Genomic DNA, 16,444 nt, shown 5'->3' with positions numbered 1-16,444 from the left:
TTATTTTTTAAGTATTAAGGTTGATGTTGATATCAAAAATTTAGACTTCAAAGATAGTTTTATGTAGGTAGATACTAATAGAGTAATACTAGATAACAGATTAGATACAAAGTAAGCTGTAAGTAGTATAACTGCCCATTTAATCACCTGTTATGTTGTTTTTTTTTAGATTTGCACTGTATGGAGAACAAGAGTACAAGAACATGAAACATCTTATTATGAATGTATATGTATGTGATCCTCAAAAATGATTTTACAAAACAAGATAGAGAAAGAGCACAATTTTAAAAAGCACAGAAACAATTTTAAAACACATTACGGGCATGAGGATGATATAGAGCACTTACATAAATACCAAAACCAGATAAATATCTCTTCAACGTTTATTTTGAGACTTTCTTCAAAAATGTAAGTAAAATATTTGCATATCGACGGTGGAAAGGCAGGACTTCGTAACTGAAAAAATTTTATAACATAAGTTACTTCAGTTTTCTCTTTAGAATAAGTGTATCAGCAGCTATTAAACAGCGATTACAGCTGGGAAAGTTTCCGGAAGGCTTCCAAAAGGCTTTCCCAGCTCTAAAAGCTGTTTAATAGGTGCTAATACACTTATTCTAAAGCGAAAACCGAAGTAACTCATTTTATACAAATTTTTCAGTTATGAGGTCCTGCCTTTCCGCTGTCGATATACACAATATAATTTAAAACAAGAATGTTACCACTAAACCACTTTTTAAATATTACTCATGAATATTTACAACAGTTTACAATTTCAAACTAGTGTGTTTGATTCTCCTATACCTATATTTTACTTTTTTAGTAAACTTCAGACTGTTCAGGATAGCATAGGAGGCGAATTAAAAAGAATTGATTTAATTACAAGAAAAGATATCACAAACATTAAACTCTCTTATGGCATTGATTTGAAAGATGGGTATATGTACAATGATGATGCAACCGGTGTTTATTTTTGGGTTGAATGCTTACAGACTCATGTCCAATATTATTTTACAAACAACAGGGCATACTAATGGATATTCATTCTGAATTTAACATTTATGATTTTTGTCTTATTTTCCTTAATACTGTGCCAAAAGGAAATGTTAATTAAGTTTGATAAATCCTTTATCGCAATCGATGGAACTCATGGGCTCAATTCCTATGACTTTGAACTTATTGACAGTACAGTGGAACCCCGTTAACTCAGATTAATTGGGACCGCGGCCGATCCGGGTTATTGAAAATCCGGGTTAGCCGGAGAAAATGGTAAAAATTAATAAAATATGGTATGCTTACAGATAAACTCCGTTATAATTGTCACACAGACACTGGTAAACCACGTTCGCATTCCACACAAAACCACACATACAAAGCGTCGTCAAAAGTCTCATTCTTAGCTTTATTAGCTTTGCACCGATTAAACTGTCTTTTGTTATCATTTTGAAAAAAAAAATTCTTCGATTTTAGTTCTATTTTTCTTCCAATCCGATACTGTAGATGTACCGACACCATAATATAATGCTGCAAGATTCACCTTTATCAATTCTACTTAATGCTTCTAGTTTCTTTTCCATTGTCACTACAACATTTTTACGTTTTGTTGCCCTTATAGACAAAAGACACGCAAACACAAAATCTGAATAAATTTACGAACGATTACAAAACGAAAGCGAACAATAATACGACTTTTATTTACTACACACAATACCGTCTCTGATGTTATGTTATTTAATAAAAGTGATGACTAAGACATTGTTAAAAAAAGAATTTTAATAGTCTTTTCTAAACAATGCTAACACAGACAGTTTCAAAAAAATAAAGGATAATACAGGTGCATGTTGTTTTCGACAATGAATGTGGTGTACCATGAGTCATTTTTACGATGTTATATGTAGTTCAATCCGGTTCCATTATCTCTCAAATATTATATTACATAGAGTTGGTACAAAACCTCGTGAACCTTGAAAATGCGTATGTATAACCGAAATAAAATGAAGCCAAAAACATACGACTATTTTATTTGCTGCGAATTGCGCGACAGGGTCCCATCTGCACCGATATTTTCAGTAATGTCGGATTCATCAATCGTTTCGTTCGTATATTGACGTCACCAAATGAATGAATTAGGTTCACGAGATTTTGTAACAGCAATACATTTTTATTGTTGAAATGTTTGTCTGATAAAAATCGGTCCGGGTTAGCCGGAGTTCCGGGTTATCGGGGGCCGACTTATCGGGGTTCCACTGTATTAGTAAAAGATGAATTTGGGAATGGATTTTGTACTGCTTTCTTATTTTCAAATAGAAAAGATACCTACTTTAATTTACCAATTTTTTTAAATACATGTCTGTGTTGGTATTATATGTATAGTCAAATGTTTTCATATCAGGCATAAGCGACACCTTTTACAATGCCTCGTCAAATGTAATGGGTATTGCTCCTAATAGACTGTTAAGTGCCTGGCACATAGATAGGGCATGGTAAGTAAATCTTAATAAAACATCTGATTCTGAAAAAAATCCTATTATGTATACAAGATGTATTAATGATGGTTTAGAGAGTATTAATAGCTTTTTGGGTAGACTTCTAAGTGATGCAGATACATACAATTTTAGTAAGTATTTCCAGTAGAACTACTGCCATAACATCCAACAATGGGTCTATTGTTATAGGAAGGGGTTGTGGAATTAATACCAATATGACCATTCAAAATTTTCATAAAATTTTGGATAAAAGGGTATCCATTAGTTGTTATCAGTTAAGTTTAAAACTTGGCACTCATGGAGAGCTATACCATAATATATAATAGGTATATCTCATAATATTACATCTCATATTGTTCACTACAGTAGTAATGAGTGAGCCTGCATACACAGAACCATAATAATATATTATAGTTCGTGTATGCAGGCTCACTCATTACAATAGTGAACAATATGAGATATAACATATTATAGTATGGGCCATTCCACGAACATACGCCTGTTTTGGATAACTTCGACAACGAATATTTTACTGTGCAAAATAAGAAGTACGAAAGTAAATGGCGCTAATAATTATTCCAATAAACAACAATGTAATTTGCAATTTACTTTCGTTCTTCTTATTTTACACAGTAAAATATTCGTTGTCGAAGTAATCCAAAACAGGCGTATGTTCATGGAATAGGGTATATAAGTCTCTGTGCATGACCAGATTAACATGTTTTATGCCCATCTCGAACAAGCTCCACTTGTCTGGTACCACATACTTAAATCATTTATTTAGTTACACAGTACTACTCACATAACTTATGTGTCGTCAGTACCTTCCGTAAAACCTTCGTGATGCTACCCATACGTCATGGCCACTGAATGTGTTAAAGCTTGTTAATGTAGGAGAGTTATACTAAAATATATATCTTATATTATATTGCCTTAAATAGAAAAAATATCTTATTTAAATTGTATCCATGTAAGTTTTGATTTAATGAAATAAACCTTTTAATCAAAAAAGTGTTGTTTACTTGTGTACACCCAGCAATATCCTGATCATAGATAAATAATATAGTATTACCGGATCCTGATATGCAGACGCCAATAAGGCTTTTCATCGATTGTCATTTGTTTCGAGCTTCTGTCATGAGTCACATAATATTAATGTATCTACGTCATACGTCTTTGGTTTGTATCATTGGTATATACCAATAACATACGACGTAGATATATTAATATTATGTGACACATGACAGAAGCTCGAAACAAATGACTGTGAATGAAATGCCCTATTGAATAGGGCTTTTCATCGATTGTCGTTTGTTTCGAACTTCGGTCAAGTGTCACATAATATTAATATATCTACGTCATACGTCTTTGGTTTGTATCATTGGCAATATCAATTAACATATGACATAGATATATTAATATTAGACAACACATGACAGAAGCTCGAAACAAATGACCGAGTGAAAAGCCCTATATCATGTAAATTCAAGTCATAAAGATGTCTTTCTACAGTTACAATTGCACAGCCTAAAGACATCATTTATGTAACTTCTTAAGCTGTCACAAAATGACTGCAATAAGAAAATAGAATTTATTAACTTGCCCTCGCTAAGAATGTTTTTTTCAATTTTTTTTATTTTGCGGCTTTAGCGCTTAGCTATTTAGCCAGATACATGATGAGAATTAATACTATTATAATACATATTAAAACTAATTCAAATTACTAGTAATTTTATTAATATTCTGAATAATTATGTAACCACTTAATACTAAAATAAAAAAGTGTCCATCCCAACACATTTTCACCTTTGAAATCGTAAATTTCCATTCTCATTAAAAAATAATTTGTACTGTATAAGTATATTTCTTTTGAGCTTCATTTTTTTTTCAAAATACTGCAACATGAGTTTTAAATTATGACACAGTACAATACTTGTTTCAATATTTACATGTAAATAAAATAATCCTAATTACTTGTAAAAGTAAGGTTATAAATTTAAGAATACAGAACTCTCTTTTAAAACCAAAGTGGCATTAGACTAATTTTAAAATTCCCGCTAAAAGGAAAAAGGTAAATCTGGCAACAGTGCCGTCGTTTGCTGGACATTTAAATCTCTCCCAGCACGCAACCGCGCTGTTGCCAGATTTACATCTTTTCTTTTAGCGGGAATTTTAAAATTTCTAATGCGAATTGGTTTAAAATTTGACATCCGAATCTTAACCTTACTTTTGTGATTATTTATTTACAAATATGTAAATAAATTGAAACAAGTATTGTATGTACTGTGTTATAATTTAAAACGCTTAATTATGTTAGTCTTACAAAAATTAAGCTCAAAAAGATATACTTGTTTACAGTGCAAATTAATGGCAATAGGGATTTACGATTTCATTTGCAGGAAAAACATGGGCAACCTACCCAGCTGGTAAAATTTCAATTCAAAAACTCTTTAGGTAGGTATGGAATAACTTCCACATTATTATTTATTTTTTAATTATTAAGGTTGATGTTGATATCAAAGGTAGTTTTATGTAGGTAGATACTAGATAAAAGTAAGCTATAAGTAGTATAACCACAGTATAGGAGGAATTCCTCCTATAACTAAGGAATATAGACTGGTGTAACTTCCCATGTAATAATCTGTTGTTTTTGTAGATTTTACTGTGTGGATGGCACAGGAAGAGAAACAAAATAATATTCAGTACGGCAGTCACAGGAGTACAAAAACATGAAGCATCTCATTATGTATGTATGCCATTCTCAAACAATAATTATTGTACAAAACAAGATAGAGACACAGCTTTAAAATCCCAAGGATCCTGCGAAAAGAAAAGTGAAAATGGTGTCTCAATTAATGTAGTATAGATCAATGAACTGTCAACACTGATGGAATGGCTCCGTCCCATTCCAACAGTGAAGCGAGGTAGGCGCCAACATACAAGAGAGAGGTTCTAGCACTTCTAGAGAGACATGAGAGAGACAGAAAATTGTCAGGTAAAATTTGATACAACTACAACGTACCTGACTAGCACGGTCCGATTATCTTCCCTCCTTTACCTGATTATCTTCTATCTCATCCTGGCGCCATTAACTTCGTTTTATGGCGATTCCATCAGTGTTGACAGTTCGTTGGTATAGATACACATTTTTCTTCATTTTAGTAGTAAATAATTATATAATTATTTAGAATATTAATATGTATTAGTTTTAATAGTATTAATATGTATTGTATGAATAATTTCCATCATGTATCTGCTGGCTAAAGCAACAAAATAAATAAAAATGAAAAAACATTTCAGTGACGTAGCACCTTTACTTTACCTGGGGGCGAGGTGAGTTATTAGGTAAATTCTATTTTCTTACATAATATACTTAAAAATTAATGGTGGTATTATTCTGGTTTATATTGAAAGCCAAAGCAATTAAAATAATTTTTTGTTTTAATTATTTAACACATTTAAGTCATTTACTCCATAAGATGTGGCTACAGGCTAAGCGTGTCCGTAAATGTGTTAATAATAATTTTACATCTATTGCGTTACACATACATTTTACTATTAAAGACGATTATGATAATGTCAAAAACGCCTACAAAGTGGCTTTAAGTTTTATTACACAGTATATGGACTTCAAATAGGACGATTATGTTAAGTATGAGCAGAACAAAGACTAACAATTTTGATGTTAATTTTTTATTGTCATAAGTTGTCTTTTTTTATTATATTTAATGCATCTTTCTTTAAAATTCAGTAATCCATGTATTTCAAATCCTCTAAATGACCAGCCAACAGAGTGAAGTGACTTGTTTTTTTAGTCTTAATTGAAAGGCGACATAAACATGACCAAAATATGATGTCAGGTTTCATGACCAATTTGCCATCAATACATCACATCTAACTTGAATGACATTAAATTGAGCAATTAGTGACAACGTTTTATTGTGGTAATTTTGTGACGTAAGACATATAAATGACGTCTTTAGGATGAAATTTTGACCATAGAAAGACGTCTTTATGACATGTATTTACTTCATATTCATCTGTATTACATCAAGCTAGTTTTTGGGTGTACACAACTAAACAACAGTTTTTTGATTGATAGGTTTATTTGTTAAATCAAAACTTAAATGAATATAATTAAAATAAGATAAGAATAACAAATATTATTTGCTACCTACAAATGTGTTAGGGTTCAAAAATACAAAAAACATGACATTACACACTTTGACCTAAATCTAAACTAAAAAGTTATTATTGTTAAAATCGGAGTTAAAAAATATAGTAACAAAATTTATGAACAGGTTTAAGACTGTTCAATAAAGTAATTCCTAGCTATAAAAATAGTTTTTACTTATTATAGATATATACAGGGTGAGTCATGAGGAACTGTACATACTCCTACCTCGTATAGAGGCTCCTATGGGGAATAACAAATGACCATTAAAAAGTGTCTGCTCCCATTGTTTAATAATATACAGGGCGAGTTTCGCATTTTGACAGAAATTTGTATTTGTCATCATTTTTGAACGGTCAGATCGATGTGTCTCTTATTTTGGCCAATCGTTACACTATTACCACCTAATCAACTAATTTATTCAAACTAGAAAAAAATCAGGTCCGGCTTTAAAAAAATTAGTCCGTTTGGGTCTTAGAAAAAATTTCACCCTGTATACGCTTTTTGAAAACTCTAATATGAATTTTAGACAAATAGGCAATTAAAATGGCATATTTATTTTTTTCCGCACACGATTACTTAATTTTTTATAAAAAATCAAATTTCACTATGAATTAAAAGTTTGGTAAAGTGAACCATAGATTTAAAAAAAATAACTTTTATTACAAAAATTATTTTTTTTGCACAAATAAGTAATTTATGTTACCATCCAATCAACTGATTTATTCAAACTAGAGAAAAGTCAGGTCCGGATTTAAAAAATTTTTTCGTTTTGGTCTTAGAAAAAATTTCACACTGTGTATACGCTTTTTGAAAACTCTAATATGAATTTTAAAATAAGACAAATAGGAAATTAAAATGGCATATTTATTTTTTCCCCACACGATTACTTAATTTTTTATTAAAAAATCAAATTTGTCAAAATCGGAATTTTAACCTAAAAATGAAAAAAAAAAATGAACTCACGGTTTAACTCGCTACAACTCTGTTTCATTTTAATATTTTTTTTCTGAAATTTTTACAGCACATACCTCTTACCATTGTGAAGACTATGAAATTTGTTGTAGACTTTCAGTCTTCTTGTAAAAGTTGCAAACTTGTAAATCGCAAAAATTAGGTGGAAAAATTTAAAATTTATCAATTTGATCACGTCTATGTTAAACTATAGAGTCCAAAAGAAGTGTTATGGAAAGTTTGAGATCTAGACGTGTTATAGAAAAGAAAAATGGTAAAACTTTTAATTTTAAGAAAAACGTTGTTTTTGTAAATTAATTTTTGTAAAAAAAGTTAATTTTTTTAAATCTATGCGAAAACTTTGCCAAACTTTTTATGCATAGTCAAATTTGATTTTTTAATAAAAAAATAAGTAATCGTGTGGGGAAAAAATAAATAAGCCATTTTAATTGCCTATTTGTCTTATTTGTAAAATTCATATTAGAGTTTTCAAAAAACGTATACAAGGTGAAATTTTTTCTAAGACCCAAACAAACTAATTTTTTAAATCCGGGCCTGATTTTTTTTTAGTTTGAATAAATCAGTTGATTGGGTGATAACATAAATTAAATATTTGTTCAAAAAAAATTTATTTTTGTAATAAAAGTTATTTTTTTTAATCTATGGTTCACTTTACCAAACTTTTAATTATTCATAGTCAAATTTGATTTTTTTTTTATAAAAAATTAAGTAATCGTGTGGGGAAAAAATAAATATACCATTTTAATTGCCTATTTGTCTAATTTGTAAAAATCATATTAGAGTTTTCAAAAAGCGTATACAGGGTGAAATTTTTTGACCAAAGGGTGAAGACCAAAACGAACTTTTTTTTTTAAACCCGGGCCTGATTTTTTTCTTGTTTGAATAAATCAGTTGATTGGTGGTAACATAAATTAAATATTTGTTCAAAAAAATTAATTTTGGCAATAAAAGTTAATTTTGTTAAATCTATGGTTCACTTTACCAAACTTAATTCATAATCAAATTTGATTTTTTTATAAAAAATTAAGCAATCGTGTGCGGAAAAAAATAAATATGTTATTTTAATTCCCTATTTGTGTAATTTGTAAAATTCGTATTAGAGTTTTCAAAAAGCTTATACAGGGTGAAATTTTTTCTAAGACCCAAACGAACTAATTTTTTTAAAGCCGGATCTGATTTTTTTCTAGTTTGAATAAATCAGTTGATTAGGTGGCAATAGTGTAACGATTGACCAAAATAAGAGACACATCGATCTGACCGTTCAAAAATTATGACGAATACAAATTTCTGTCAAAATGCGAAACTCGCCCTGTATATTATTAAACAATGGGAGCAGACATTTTTTAATGGTCATTTGTTATTCCCCATAGGGGCCTCTATACGAGGTAGGAGTATGTACAGTTCCTCATGACTCACCCTGTATATGTCGTATACAAAAGAGGTAATTAAATTCTTATAAATATATTTCTGAAAACATTTGTATCTTGTGCCGCATATGGTTGATTTATTAATTTTCATTATAAAAATAAAAATAAGTACATAATTAAGATATTTAATACAAACAAGACAGTTCGAGAATTAATTACTAGACTAGATTACCTAGAGAAAGAAGAGAAATATGATTACGTCATCGTAACAGGTTTGGATATAGACGCTGAGGAACCGGAAGTGTTGAAATTGTTCACGGGAAAAATGATAAACTTTACAGATACCTACAAGTAGAGATTAAATCAGCTCTTAAGATAGAAGAGAGAACATCTCTGTATTTTGTGTACTAATCAAATACTAATATATCTAAAAATATTCAAACTGATTGTTGTGCAGGAATATTACAATACATACAAGTAACATATTTTAAAACACATTATGGGCATATTCAAAAATGTAAGTAAAATATTTACATATACACAATATAATTTAAAACAAAAATGTTACCAGTAATCCATTTTTTAAATATTATTGAGAGTTGATTTACTTACAAGAAAAGATAACACGAACATTAAACACTCCTATGACATTGATTTGAAAGATGGATGTGCAACCAGTGTTGATTTGTGGGTAAGTGAATGCTTACAGACTGGGTTATGTCCAATATTATTTTACAAACAACAGGGCATACTAATTATTGATAATCCTCCCGAATTTAACAATAATGATTTTTGTCTTATGTGTTTCCATGAATGCTGTGCAAAAAGAAATATTAATTAAGTTTGGTAAATCGCTTATCGCAATTGATGGAACTCATGAGCTCATTTCTTATGATAGTATGGATTTCCCATTGCTTTCTTATGTTCAAATACAAAAGATACTTTTATTTATCAACTTTTTTTGAAAAAATACATGAGTGTACTAATAGACTGTTATGTCCCTGGTACATAGACAGGGCATGGCAAGTAAATCTTAATGAAATATCTGATTCTGAAAAAATTATATGTATACAAGACATTAAAAGAGCTGCAATACATGTTAGATTCAGATAGAGTATTAATAGGTGTTTGGGTAAAATTCTAAATGATGCAGATACATACAATTTTGGTAAGTATTTCCAGCAGAACTACTGTAATATCTTCCAACAATGCACCTATTGTTATAGAAAGGATTATGGAATTAAAATACCAATAATATGGCCATTGAAAATCAGTTGTTATTGTTTTTAAGGAATAAAACTGCCGAAAGGATTATAAAGCTTAAAAAAGGTAAACCTGTTAAATGCTCCATAACGTCTAGATACTGAACTGTATTAGCTTGCTATTTTACAAGATAATAATGTGTATATACTAAAAGAAAAAAAAAACTGAATACCTTGTTGAAACACAAAAAAACTTGCTGCTCTAAAAAACTAAATGCAATGTCTGCAATATATTTATACATTCATTTAGTTGTTCCTGTATAGATTATTCAATAAAAAATACCATATATAAACACATTCATTATGTAGCAATGCAAGATACTGCAGATCGCATTCAACCTAAAGACTTTTCATTTTCTAAAAACTAAATGGTGTCAGGTGATGTTGAACAGCTTTTTCTTATATCTCTACTATGTACTCCTGTGACTGCAGTACTGAATATTATTTTGTGTCTCTTCCTGTGCCATCCAGACAGTAAAATCTACAAAAACATAACAGGTGATTACATGGGAAGTTATACTACTCATAGCTTACTTGTATGGGCCATTCCACAAATATACGTCTGTTCCAGACCATCGTGACAAAGAATATTTTAATGTGCAACATAAGTAGGAAAGTAAATGGCTCTAAAAATTATTCCAATAAACAAGAATGCAATTTGGAATTTAGTTTCGTACTTCTTATGTTGCACACTAAAATATTCGTTGTCGCGATGGTCTGGAACAGACGTATGTTCGTGGAATAGCCTCTATCTAGTATCTACCTACGTAAAACTACTTTTGAAATCTAACTTTTTGATATCAACATCAACCTTAATACTTAAAAAATAAATAATAATGCGGAAGTTACCCATACTTACCTAAAGAGTTTTTGAATTGCAATTTTACCAACTGGGTAGGTTGCCCATGTTTTTCCTGCAAATGAAACCCTAAATCCCTATTGCCATTAAAAATCATTTGCACTGTAAACAAGTGTATTTTTTGAGCTTCATTTTGTAGTACCTACAATACTTGTTTCAATTTATTTACATATTTGGAAATAAATAATCACAAAAGTAAGGTTAAGATTCGGATTCGAGAAAACAACTGTCAAAATTTAAACCAACTCGCATTAGAAATTTTAAAATTCCCGCTAAAAGAAAAGATGTAAATCTGGCAACAGCGCGGTTGCGTGCTGGATATTAAGGCCCGTATTCTTATGCCCGTATTCATAGTCCGTACTCAAGTATGAGTCGATGCTTAAGGTCGACCTTGAACAAATTCTTATACAAATTTGTATACAAATTTTTTCAAGGTCGACCTTAAGCATCGACTCAGACTTGAGTACCGACTATGAATACGGGGCTTAGCCCCGTATTCATAGTCGGTACCAGTGTTACCAGATCTCCTGTTTTAGCAGGAGATCTACTGTTTTCATACTTCTTCTCCTGTTCTTCTGTTTTCAATCTCAAATCTTCTGTTATATTTTCCACTAGAATATGGTATGTTGGTATTAAATTAGAGAGATTATCTAGCGTTATCAGACAATAAGTTTAAACATTTGTGAAACCTGAATTTAAACTTTGTTCATGGAGACAGTCCATCACTGGTTTCTGACTGATTCGCATGCGCAGTTCCGTTTTCAAGCGCTTAAAAACGGAACTGCGCATGCGCATGCGAATCAGTCAGAAACTAGTCACTGTCTTGCTTCACTTCTATTAATTACTGCTTAATTAATTAAATAATTAATTACATAATTAATGGCCTTGAAAAATAGTCATAAGATAGTTATTTTGTTCAATTTAACTACATTTTATTGTTTTATTTGAAATTATTAAAATCTCCTGTTTTCTCCTGTTTTTTTGTGTCCTATTCTACTGTTACGAAAAATTTTCATCTGGCAACACTGGTCGGTACTCAAGCCATACTTGAGGCCGTGCTCAGCCAAGTCGACCTTACGGCAGCGTCGTACTCAAGTTTTCGTTCTGTTTCATAAACGATACTTCGGGTTTTCTCGGCTAAGGTTGTGCTCAAGCATTGAAATCTAGGGAATTTTAGTTAAATTTGACATAGGACACCAAATAAAATGCAGATTCTGTCAATTAGTCAATTATCTTTGCAATATTTTTATTTACATAATTTGTTTTTTAAAAATAAATTATTTAAATGCTCAAGATCAATAGAATTTATTATATGGGTGGGAAGATAACATTTTTATTTTTTCTAATTCAATAATGTGCTATTATTTCAGAGATTATTGGTAATCGGTATATCCGTAATCTCTTACAGTTTTCAAGTTTTCATTATTATTTGTGTTTGTGATAAATGATTGCATTGTACATTTGGATCTATTGTACAAAACAATGGTTTTATGTAGGTACCTACATGTAAATAATGTTCCGTTTATACTTATGTTAATATAAATATACATAATATGTATCTATTTTTATTTTTGAGTTAATGTAGGTATTCAAGATATAAATATATGATATTGAAAACATGAAACTGTTTTAAATTCTAAATGTCAATGCTATTTGTGGATATTGATATTACCCCACTAAAAATGACAAAATAGTGTGATATTACTTTATTTTTGTTGGGGAGTAATGGGTACTAATCAAATATTCAAAGAACATAGAGAAAACACTAGGAGATACCCTTTATTTCTCACTGAAAGGAAGGAAAAACTTGGGTGCTTCATAGTATGTACCTACCGTTTTATTAGGTTTGTTCTAGCATCAGTTTCAAACGATTTGAAACCATCAGCGAATAGTGGACCAGTGCGAGTAGAGGGGATAGCACTGGTGACTGTATTATGTTTTCTCACTGACCAACTGTTTGTTGACAGTTTCTGACTAGTTTGACTGTTTGCTAGAACAAACCTATAATAGTGTCAGCTTTCTTCTGTTTATATACTTCATCAGACTTAACTACAAAACAAAGAACTAACGAACAAACCATGACATTGGAACTTAATATAAAATGTTATTTACAATTTCCGTGGGAATAAGTCACAATTTAAGATTGAAACTAAATTTATTTGATGTTTAAATTTTTAAAGACAAATCACATGCTATGATTTTTCTGACAGATATTCTTAAGTTAAATTTGATTTTATGTAATCGAATAAACTATCTTTCAATAAAATCGTCCTTTGTCAATATGAATGAGTCAGATAAACTTAAATTATTAGAAGGATTTTGTACCAATCAACAAAAACAATATTGATATAAAATATTAACAATCTTACCCAAATAACAACACAAAAGTATATATTTGTAAATAAATATTACCCCAGTATAACAAAATACTGTGATATTACTTTATTCTTGGTGGGGAGTAATGGGTACTAATGAAATATTATTCAAAGTATGTACATAGAGAAAACACTGGGAGATCTCCTTTATTTCTTACTGAGCAAATAAAACTCTGGTGCCTTAATCCACTAAAAATTTCTTACAATACTTTTCTTTTCTAGATGTGTACTTTCATTTCAGCTTTCTTATTTATTGTCCAATTGTTACAATCATACGAAGCCACCGGTCAAATGCCTGTTTCATATACCTACATATTTGAATTATAGCTGCCCTACATACTTGACAATGGTATAAGATTGACTTCAATCTTATACTATTGTTCTGCTTCCTTTTCTTCTTATTGTGCTGTGTTCTAACGAAGGTTGGCAATCACTTCTTTAAACGGTTCTCTATCTTTTGCAATATGAAATATCTATTCAACGCTGAGGTTAGTTCAATCTCTGATATTCCTCAGCCATGCTTCCGTTTAGAAGTATCTTTTCTATTTCTTCTTCCTTCTTCTATATTTATCAATTATTGTCACTCCCAAATACTTGTATTGAAATGCCACATACTGGCATTTTCAATTCTGGACCTCGGAGGTAAACTACACTATGTCGACATGGTGTTATTTTAAACAAGTTCCTTTACACTTATTTTATTAGTTGGATTATACAAATTGGTAATATATTATCATTAAAATATGGTCATATTGACTTTCAACCAATTATGGGATATATCAGATCTTTATTAACATCCTAAGTGTTCTAAACTTTGTTGCAAACACAGTTGCTTGAAATGACATAGTGTAGTTTACCTCAGAGGTCCAGAATTATGTATGCGTTTGTTCCTGTTTTTAGTGTGACAAATTTATTCTATTTTATCTCTCCACACATTTCAATATAATATTTTGTTCTGGTTTTGTTTATAGACATGCATTTTTCTTGCTTCACTCAAGTTCCTAACCAACTTCAGTTTTTTCTTATTAAGACAATGTCATCTGCATAAATAGTATATTGCATATTGCTGTTTACATGCATAATTAACTTTATAATTGGTCAGAAAAGGTTTGTCAAATAAACATTTATTTAAAAGGAGGGAAACTCATACTCATTTATTTTAAAATAAAATATAAAAATACATATTGAGAAATAAACTAAAAAGAATGTATCTAACATAATACAAGGATTCAATAATATATTCACAGAATAAATAAACAAATTCCAGTTGAGTGTAGAACGAGAGAAAGACACAGAATTACTTTCCAGTTTAGCTCTTCGATCTGCTAATGCACTTGGATCAACTATTAAGATGTCATAACTTGATAACTGTATTCTTGGAAAACAAAATACATAATCTCCCTTGGAGAACCTGTACATTAGGAAAATGGGCAACCTCGTAAAAACTAGTTATATTCCTCTAAGTAGCATACAATCTTTGTTGTTAAGTTAATGCTCTGATGAAATTCAATGTTAAAACTCCATTGGATTTTAGATATAATTTTATCACGAATTTGTATACTTTCCGGGGGATTTTCTTCTTCAACACAATCAATAAACTCTAAAAATTCTTCAATTTCTTCATACATTTTTTATTGTAATTAGAAAAACGAAAAATATGGATTGGAAGTCGAACTGAATTGGAAAAAATTAATATTCAATCAAGATTCAAACATAAACAAACAAAGTTAGGTTAGAAACGCGTACTTAAGGTAGGTCCATCGACGACTTGAGATTTAGATGTCATTAGTGTCATTTTTTGGCTCCTCAAGACCGCATTTCACGTTGAGTACGGTTTATAGCCGTGTTCGCGCTGCATGCCCCGAGTATGCCCAGAGGGAGAACGCCTGCGCATTACAAAATTGGACGTTCAATAAGGTCGAATATTGCCCTCCGAAAACGTAATGCGCAGGCGTTCTCCCTCTGGGCATACTCGGGGCATGCAGCACGAACACGGCTTATGAAACACAAATTTGTTCAAGGTCGACCTTAAGCATCGACGCTGACTTGAGTACCGACTATGAATACGGGCCATAGTCGGTACTCAAGTATGAGTCGATGCTTAAGGTCGACCTTGAACAAATTCTTATACAAATTTGTACACAAATTTTTTCAAGGTCGACCTTAAGCATCGACTCGTACTTGAGTACCGACTATGAATACGGGGCTTAGCCCCGTATTCATAGTCGGTACTCAAGCCATACTTGAGGCCGTGCTCAGCCAAGTCGACCTTACGGCAGCGTCGTACTCAAGTTTTCGTTCTGTTTCATAAACGATACTTCGGGTTTTCTCGGCTAAGGTTGTGCTCAAGCATTGAAATCTAGGGAATTTTAGTTAAATTTGACATAGGACACCAAATAAAACGCAGATTCTGTCAATTAGTCAATTATCTTTGCAATATTTTTATTTACATAATTTGTTTTTTAAAAATAAATTATTTAAATGCTCAAGATCAATAAAATTTATTATATGGGTGGGAAGATAACATTTTTATTTTTTCTAATTCAATAATGTGCTATTATTTCAGAGATTATTGGTAATCGGTATATCCGTAATCTCTTACAGTTTTCAAGTTTTCATTATTATTTGTGTTTGTGATAAATGATTGCATTGTACATTTGGATCTATTGTACAAAACAATGGTTTTATGTAGGTACCTACATGTAAATAATGTTCCGTTTATACTTATGTTAATATAAATATACATAATATGTATCTATTTTTATTTTTGAGTTAATGTAGGTATTCAAGATATAAATATATGATATTGAAAACATGAAACTGTTTTAAATTCTAAATGTGAATGCTATTTGTGGATATTGATATTACCCCACTAAAAATGACAAAATAGTGTGATATTACTTTATTTTTGTTGGGGAGTAATGGGTACTAATCAAATATTCAAAGAAC

The 16,444-nt window shown here is 30.6% G+C and overlaps 2 protein-coding genes and 1 long non-coding RNA gene across 3 annotated transcripts in view; 2 read left to right on the top strand and 1 right to left on the bottom strand.

The window, feature by feature from the left end:
* The window catches only part of LOC126889719 (uncharacterized), a 632,478-nt gene that overhangs the window by 395,944 nt on the left and 220,090 nt on the right, over positions 1 to 16,444 (bottom strand). The gene's annotated exons all lie outside the window — the stretch shown is intronic.
* LOC126889725 (uncharacterized) lies at positions 31 to 2,883 on the top strand. The gene is made up of 2 exons (XM_050658281.1): positions 31 to 408; positions 821 to 2,883. The coding sequence occupies exons 1-2, from the start codon at positions 248 to 250 to the stop codon at positions 1,029 to 1,031; spliced, it is 372 nt and encodes a 123-aa protein (XP_050514238.1). The 5' UTR covers positions 31 to 247; the 3' UTR covers positions 1,032 to 2,883.
* LOC126889732 (uncharacterized) lies at positions 4,487 to 5,786 on the top strand. The gene is made up of 2 exons (XR_007700151.1): positions 4,487 to 4,937; positions 5,140 to 5,786. It is a non-coding gene; the product is annotated as an uncharacterized LOC126889732 (long non-coding RNA).

The sequence above is a fragment of the Diabrotica virgifera genome, chromosome 8 (genome assembly GCF_917563875.1).
Source record: "Diabrotica virgifera virgifera chromosome 8, PGI_DIABVI_V3a".
Classification (NCBI taxonomy): Eukaryota; Metazoa; Arthropoda; class Insecta; order Coleoptera; family Chrysomelidae; genus Diabrotica; species Diabrotica virgifera.
This window is presented reverse-complemented; position numbering and strand designations above follow the sequence as displayed.

Coding starts and splice junctions, on each gene's coding strand:
- LOC126889725 (XM_050658281.1), top strand. CDS start 248: ATGATTTTACAAAACAAGATAGAGAAAGAGCACAATTTTAAAAAGCAC. Junction 409..820: donor TTGAGACTTTCTTCAAAAAT/GTAAGTAAAATA, acceptor TTACTTTTTTAG/TAAACTTCAGACTGTTCAGG.